Below are 8,272 nucleotides of genomic sequence, written 5' to 3'. Positions count from 1 at the left end.
TGTTTGGGTTTTGTTTTTTTACGAGCTTCTTATATATATATATATATGTGTTTATATTTAAAATGAATTTTAAGATAAAATAGTAAGAAATTAATATCAGTGAATATAAAAAATGTTATTATGGATATGGAAACTGTAAAGATAAATTACAAGTTTGAGTTGAGACATGAATTATGAGTTTTGATTTATGGACTTGGTTATGAGGTTCGAGTGGTAGAATTTCAAATTTTTTAAAAGTTTCCCAAAATTCTGAGGTAAAGGTTAAAGTTCGATGAACCTTGTAACATAGGTGGAGAGTTCTTAGAAGCAAGGCTAGATTGAATGGTTGAATGAGATGTTAACTCTTTCACTCCCTGTGTTTGATTCTCTCGAAATGACATGCTTAAGTTAACTCCCTGTGTTTGATTCTCCGAAATGACATGATTAAGCAGCGCCATTTAGTCAAAGAGTAGGCGGCTCCTAAAAGTAAAGGGCTTTCACTACAGAAATGACATGCTTAAGCAATGGTTAAGAATAGGAAGTCTAGGTTCTTTTTATGTGAAAGAGTAGGAAGCTCCCAAAAATAAAAAGCTTTTCATTATTTGTATTTGATTCTCTAAAATAACATGGTTAAACAATTCTAAAGAATTGGAAGTCTCGACTCTTGTTTAGTCATAGAATAAATGACACTCGTCCCAAAAATAAAGGGCTCCTCCAAAGAGTTGGACATCTCAGCCCTTGCTTAGTCAAAGAGTAGGCATATTAGGTCATTACTTTCCCAAAAAAGAGAAAAGAAAGAAAAAGAAATGGTGTCTCCGAGATTACACGCCTCCTGTCGCCGGTTTGTCTATGGATCAACCAACCAACTGTCCTTAGCAGGAGGAAACCCTAATTCTTAACCTAACATCACAATCGGTTTCCCTGTGGTAATGGCCAAAATTTCGCTGTGGCAGGAGAGGCGAGTGCTTTGCCTTGAAGCTCCCGTTGTTTCCTGCCGCTTTCCAATTGTTTTGTTTTTTTCCATCACGTGTGTCCGTCCTCGTAATGTGGGGTTGCCGGTCAAACATTTAGGATTAGATTATTTTATATAGTTATACCTCTCATGTTCTTTTCAATCCTTGCTTCTTCCTTTGCATTGTCCATCTCTCATGCGAACGAGGTTGGCCGCTTCTGTATTCCGCCGGTCCCGAGTTCGATCCACCGCGAGATCGGATAGCAGTGCTGATGCCATCGAGGAGGCGGGAATCGTTCATTGATTTAGACTTGGTACTTGATTTGTGTCAAGCGACTCTCGGCTATTGCTTGGCTCCAAAGGGCAGCAAGGGTTAAGACGATAGCAATAAGCAATGGAGCTGGGTTTGGGCTTAGGTGGTGAAGATATTGTTGTGAGGCCTGCTAAGTCTTGGATACAGTTTCAGCAAATGACGAGCGCAACAAAGGCGGACCATGTGCAGAACACGGGACTGGTTCTACGGCTGGGACTGGAACTCGGTTCACAGAGGCAAAACTCTGCCAATCCCAACCCTCCCATTCAGCTGGATCTGCTCCCTGCAGCGCCTGTTCCGCGCGGATTTTCATGGCAGCCCAATACTAAAACTTGCCGAGCGGTCTCTGAAAATGGTATGTTGGTCGAAAAAATCATTCATTGTGGAATCGCTTCCAGGTTTCATGGTTTTCCATCTGTATTGTCTAATGTTTTTCTTTCGTTATTCATTGGCAGGAAACTGTGAAGGAGATTACGGAGAAAGCAGATCGTGTGGTCAAGTTGGAGGGGCCGCATCGGCGTCTTCGCCCCGGGGTTTCGATGTGAACCGAGTGCCCTCCTCCGCAGACAACGACGACGACGACGATGCAGTGGTGTCGTCGCCCAACAGCACTATATCGTCTTTTCAGATGGATTTCGTCATGTGTCATGCCACTAGTAGTGCTGTCAAGAGGGAGAGAGACGGGGAGCATGACAACGCTAATGATGACAACGAACTGGAGAGGGCTTGCTCCAGAGCGAGCGACGAAGAAGATGGGAGCGCCACCAGAAAAAAGCTTCGCCTTTCCAAAGAGCAGTCTGCCTATTTGGAAGAAAGCTTCAAAGAGCACAATACCCTTAATCCGGTAAGTCTCGTGGCACTCACCAATTTTGCATGTTCCCAAGGTTTAAAACTCTCTGTTGCTCATACCCATTTTAAATTATTGCAGAAGCAAAAGCTGGCATTGGCTAAGCAGCTTAACCTCCGCCCCCGTCAAGTAGAAGTGTGGTTTCAGAACAGAAGAGCAAGGTTAGCCTCCTTTACTAGGGCATGTGTAGCTTGATTATATAGATGGGTTTTCTTGTTGATGCCTTCTGAACTACTCAATACGGTTCATCATCGAACCATTCAATATGGTTTACAATTTTGATTCAGATGACGAATCATGTTGGGTGGTTTTAAACTTGTACGCCTAGAAAACTATCAAATTTTCCATGTGATTGATTCTGAAAAATTATTTCTAAACATTACGAATAACAGAAGCTTCCACTCTTTAATATATATCGATATTAATGGTATTATAGAACGAAGCTGAAGCAGACGGAAGTGGACTGCGAATATCTGAAGAGATGCTACGAAACCCTTACAGAAGAGAACAGGCGACTGCAGAAAGAAATTCAAGAACTGAGGGCTCTGAAAGTGGCGCATCCAAGCTTTTACATGCACCTGCCTGCAACCACTCTCACCATGTGCCCTTCCTGCGAGAGGATTGCTACAGCTTCAGTACCAACATCGGATAACAACCCCAGGGGCCACATCCATGGGCACGGACCTTCCACTTGGCCCACCCTCGCATCTACTCATCTCCGCCCAACTCGGCCGCCTTCTAGACTTGAACAATAACATATATATATATATATATATGTAACTTGTCTTCTTTGTAAATATAATCTCCATCTAGATGTTCTTTTTCCTGCGAACAACACACCACAAAATATGAGTATTGTTTTTATTTTACTTATACGAGGCTTCCCTCCCTCCCTCAATACTGTATTAGACCCCCAAAGGAAAAGCGAGGGTGAGGGCGGTTTCAGTCGAGCGGAATGGCTGACACAGAGGATTGGTTTATATACTTCTTGTGGAGAATTGGGTTGGGTTCTGCTTAATACAAAAGGGTCTTTCAAATCATATAACAAAATTGTACACCATGGTTTTTGAGTTTTGGTTTTGGTCTTCGTCTTGGTCAGCCACCACAAGTGTGTTGTGTTTTGACTTTTACGTTGAAGCTTTAAAACGTAATGCATGATGGATGAATGATGCAGGCTCTACTTCTTTGACTGATCGGTAGTGAAATATAGTGGAAGTAATGAATATATAATATGGCTCCACAAATTCCTGAAATGCTCATATGGAATATATATATACATTTGGCGCTCATCGTTTTCGCCTTCCTTCGAACGTCTGAGGGTTGGGTCCCATTCCATTTCCTTTTGCCGCGTGCGACTAATGAGGCGTAAATATGTAATGTATCCTCGACACATGAACAAATTCTTACTTGTACCGCAATTGGTAGTGGGGTATGATATAAGGCTCTTACTTTACTTTGTCATCGCCTCAACTAACCCCCCCTACAATTAGAATCAAAGCATATTGTTGTTGTGATGTATGATACATGAGCGCCCATTAATTTGCCTCGCTACAAGTCTCTTATTTGGTGGGGCATATTGACAATTCAACTGCACTTCAAAGGTTCACCATGAATATCACAATTCGAAAGTTTGGTTGGAAAGTAGAATGTCGTTTGCATAGCTTTCTATTATTATTATTATTTAAGTTGGTTTATATAGATATGTATTTATGTTATTACATTAATTATAATTTAATAGTTAAATAAAGTTGGTTTTAAAGTAGATAATCAGGGATATTGAATATTATTAATTTTAATTTTGAAAAGGGTCTAATAACATTAGAAACAACATTATCACCAATGAGAGGTTTCATTGGAAACAACATTATCACCAATGAGAGGTTTGAAAGAGGACTTATTAGGGAAATCGGAATATGGAACAAATAATTCAAAAAAGATGTTAGGATTATATGACATCACAAACAAATAATCTTTTTTAGGTTAAGATAAATTTTGCTATTGCTTTGAAAAATCTCTATTGAAGATAAATTTTGCTACTACTTTGAAAAATCTCTATTGAAGACATTGTGTAATATAAAATATGGTATTGAGGATTTACCTAAAAACATTAAAGAAGAAATTAGATGGGATTGTGCTATTATTTAAAAAAAAAGTTAAAATACTTAAAAACAACATAAGTAAGGATTTTTTTCACTTGAGGCCCTTAACAACAACCAAAACATTATAGCTCTAAAAATTGGCAAAGATGGGGTCTTTATAATCTTAGACAAAAAATGTTACATCAACAAAATGTTTGGCCACCTCAACAATAGTGGGAGTTATAAAAAACTTAGTAAGAATCCCTTGAAGAACATTTCAAGAGAAGTCTCCAATTCCATCCAAGCTCATGATGAAAGCTACACCCTTAGCAAGAAATTAATGAAATGCAAATTGCTCAACTCTAGAATTTGTAACCTCCCTAAGATCCAGAAGGATTGGGTTCCACTTTGTAAGACCCACGGGTTGCGAATCGTTTGGTGAAGGGCGCATGATGGGCGAGCGGACGACAAGCTGGGGCAACTTGTGAGTTGGGTGCACCGGCACGGTGCGACGAGTTGCGTTGAACGATGGAGGGAACGAGCGAAGGGCGCACGACAGGTGAGTGACGAACTAGGAGGTAACTGGTGAGTTGGGGCGCCCCTTGTTGAAAATAGCAACAAGAAATGATAAAAGTAGAATCTAGAATATTTCAATTTTAATTTGTCTTTTAATTAAAATTGTGAATTAAAATCGAATTTAGTCTCACTAGCTACTTGGAAATAATTAATTAATTCATTATGGATTAATTAGTTGGAGAAATTCAAGTTAGAAGTCTTTTTGAATTCATGCAACAGTGATTCTTTAAATTAAGAAGATTATCTCTTAATCAAGGAGATAAGATTGAGTTATATTTGAGTTGTAGTTACTTAATTTAGTTCACTGAATTAAGTCCAGTTAAATTAGTTCCACACAGTGTGAAGAACTAATTGTGAGTTATCAGTGAGTTGATGCATGCATGCACTCAACTAGTGTACTCGAGATAACTAAAGATTTCTTCATCAGTGACTCATGCATGTGTATTTAAAGAAAGACCCAGTGGAGATTAAAGACAAGGACAATGTATTATCAGTTGAATGTGTTTTCTTATAAAGGTAATTCATGCATGTAGTCAAGGAAGGCTCCTTGAGGGTTGCGTGGTTTTGACAATGTGTTAGAGCAGTGTTACACTGGGTGAAGTTGATCATCCTAGAAGTAACTGCGCAAGGAACTAGGAGCTTGGAGGGCAGAGGAGAAGGCTTGTGAGAAGCTTTGATTTCCTGTGAGCATATAAGAGGATTGTAGTGAGCGCTGGTTAGCTGTGAAAGTTAAGACTTTGTATAATTTTGATGTATTTCCACCTTATATGATAATACAGATAGCAGGGTTTTTAGTTGAGGCTTTCCCCAGAGTATTCTTTTGTGTTTCATGTGTATTGATTCTTTTTTCTAGTTATGTGTTCAGCTTGATCTTGCTCAAATCTATTAAGCTTCTGCAAGATTGATTGTAGAAGTAGATTAAAGTATTTTGCTTTAGTTATATTGCATTATCAAGTTAATTTACATTGATAATTTCTACATGGTATCAGAGCTAGTTGATCTATTGAGAAATTTTTACATGGTATGAGAGCAAATGTTATTAGAGTTGTGAACAGTGTATTGAGAAGAGAATTCGAAGTTTGAAGTTCGGGGTTGCAGGTGCAAATCGAATTCATTTTATATTTCAAAGTTGGTCAATAGCATTTTATGGATTGACACTTGGGTATGCCTTGGATGGCAATTCGAATAACATAGTATGGAAAGATCGCATGGATGTTGTATTAAAAGACAATGGCTTGAAGGATTTCATTGATAAAGAAATCCCAAAGCGAGGTTCAACTGATGCACAAGAGTTGACTGAATAGAAGAAGTGTGTGGCAAGGGCGAGACGGATCATCCTCGAGGGAGTTCGAGGCTATATTGTCTTGAGTTTCCATGGGAAGGATACTCCATATTCAATGTCGAAGACATTGAAGGACCTCTATTAAAACAGTGACAACTAGAGGAAATTAGCGCTCAAGGACAAGCTTCGAAGAATCAAGATGGAGAACTTCGATTCTATTTCCACATATCTGAACAAGCTCACCCCCTGTAGAGATGAGCTTGGAAGTGTGGGAATAACTACTGTCGATGATGATATGGTGAGCTTCGCTCTCCTTGGCCTTCCAAAGAGCTGGAATAATTACCAGGACTCTATGAATGGAAGGGAGAAAGTGCCAGATTGGGAACCACTGTGGTCGGATCTCATGTAGGAGGAGATGAGGAGCACACGAGATTGTTCTTCATTCAAGGATGATGATGAAGAAAATCAGGTCTTAGCAAGTAAGGAAAGGGAAGGGGAAGACATCCCATTTCGAATTGAATTCTTCTCATGGAGGGAAGAAGGTTGACAAGTCTAAAGTGACATGCTTTAATTGTCACCAGATGGGTCATTATGTGATTAATTGCCCATCGAAGAAGTCTAAGAAAGGATCTGTGGATGGATCGGAAGGTGAGGCATTAGCCTCTCTGTTCGAAATGGACGTCACCCTCATCGCATGCATGGTGTCATCAATGATGGGTTGTGATTGGTTTCTTGACAGTGGAGCCTCATTCCACATGATCGACGATAAAAGTTTATTCAGTAACTTGGAGGAGAAAGACCTCAAGATGCGCAAAGAGATGGGTGACGATGAAAGGTATAGTGTTTCAGGAGTGGGCATGGTTGTTTTTCAGAGGGAGCATGAAGCTCTTATCACCTTGACAGATGTGAAGTATGTCACTGGACTGAAGAAGAACTTGGTATCGGTCGTGATGTTAGAAGACAAAGGCTACAATGTTGTCTTTAGTAAGGGAAAGGTTTTCCTTAGGCACATCACCACGACGCAGGTGAAATAGATCAGTGCACGAGTTAAGAACTTGTGTGTTCTTGAGGTTCAAGATGCATGAAAAGCCTTGAGGAGCAAAGCAAATGTTATAGACTTGGTGATTGAGAGGGAGAGTAAATTACTTCTCAACATGCAGTCCCAGAAGAAGTCTCGGATAATTATGGAGGAGCCATAATTGGAGAAGTGGACAGAAGGACTACATGTAGCCATACTTCCAAGTGTGAGGTGGGGCGATGTGAAGTGATAGTCTCAAGAACGCTGAAAGTGGGCAGGGTCTATTGAGAGGTTTTGTCTCATGGATTGTACCTTGCTATGGGAGCCCAAAGTACATAGTAGCGGGAGGAATCGGTGGGATTGATGCAGTGAGAGATCAAAGTGACAGACGCTAGAGCAGTGAGATACTGAAGAGTGCAGAGAAGGATTGATAACAATGTAGAAACACTAAGTCAACAGAAGCGCAAAGTTTTCAGTTGACAGACGCAATCGCAGTCAGAGGCTTTGATGAAAGAAGCATCATACTGATTCAGGTTGGATGTTTTTTGTTTCTGGAGTCGCTAGAGCAACAACACTTGAGAGAAGTGTTGCATGCATAACATTCCAAAGGTTCACGATCGGGATCGAGTTGAATTCCTTTCTTGTTGAGAGGGAGTATTGAAAATAAAAATAAGAAATGATAAAAATAGAATCCATAATATTCTAATTTAAGTTTGTCCTTGAATTAAAATCGAATTTAGTCTCACTAGCTACTTGAAAATAAATAAATAATTAATTATAGATTAATTAATTGGAGAAATTCAAGTTAGAAGTCTTTATGAAATCATGCAACAGTTATCCCTTCAATTAAAGAGATTATCCCTTAATTAAGGAGATAAGATTGAGTTATATTTGAGTTGTAATTAGTTAACTTAGTTTAATGAGTTAAGTCCAATTAAATTAGTTCTAAATTGTTTGAGGAACTAATTGTGAGTTATCAGTCAGTGGATGCATACATGCACTCAACTAGTGTACTCTAGATGTCTATTTAGAGAAAGACTTAGTTGAGATTAAAGATAAGGGCATTGTACTATCAGTTGCATGTGTTTTCCTACAAAGGAAACTCATGCATGCAGTCAAAGAAAGGCTCCCTAAGGATTGCACAGTTCTGACAGTGTATTAGAGAAGTGTTACACTGGGTGAAGGAGATCATCCCAGAGGTAATTACACAAGGAAATAGGAGCTTGG

The 8,272-nt window shown here is 39.4% G+C and overlaps 1 protein-coding gene across 1 annotated transcript; it reads left to right on the top strand.

Moving 5' to 3' along the window:
• The first annotated feature begins 1,047 nt into the window (after window positions 1-1,047).
• LOC149238886 (homeobox-leucine zipper protein HAT2-like) lies at window positions 1,048-3,221 on the top strand. The gene is made up of 4 exons (XM_089373215.1): window positions 1,048-1,599; window positions 1,700-2,088; window positions 2,173-2,252; window positions 2,528-3,221. The coding sequence occupies exons 1-4, from the start codon at window positions 1,326-1,328 to the stop codon at window positions 2,844-2,846; spliced, it is 1,062 nt and encodes a 353-aa protein (XP_089229341.1). The 5' UTR covers window positions 1,048-1,325; the 3' UTR covers window positions 2,847-3,221.
• Window positions 3,222-8,272: the final 5,051 nt, after the last annotated feature.

The sequence above is a fragment of the Pinus tabuliformis genome, chromosome 8 (assembly GCF_031772625.1).
Source record: "Pinus tabuliformis cultivar Carrire ecotype Pingquan chromosome 8, CPIR1, whole genome shotgun sequence".
Classification (NCBI taxonomy): domain Eukaryota; kingdom Viridiplantae; phylum Streptophyta; class Pinopsida; order Pinales; family Pinaceae; genus Pinus; species Pinus tabuliformis.
Note: the sequence above shows the minus strand (reverse complement) of the source record. Positions and strands in the feature narration are given on the sequence as shown.

Excerpts from the sequence above, each read along its gene's own strand:
- LOC149238886 (XM_089373215.1), top strand. The coding sequence starts at position 1,326 with ATGGAGCTGGGTTTGGGCTTAGGTGGTGAAGATATTGTTGTGAGGCCT. Across the intron at positions 1,600-1,699 it reads CCGAGCGGTCTCTGAAAATG|GAAACTGTGAAGGAGATTAC; the intron begins GTATGTTGGTCG and ends ATTCATTGGCAG. Across the intron at positions 2,089-2,172 it reads AGCACAATACCCTTAATCCG|AAGCAAAAGCTGGCATTGGC; the intron begins GTAAGTCTCGTG and ends AAATTATTGCAG.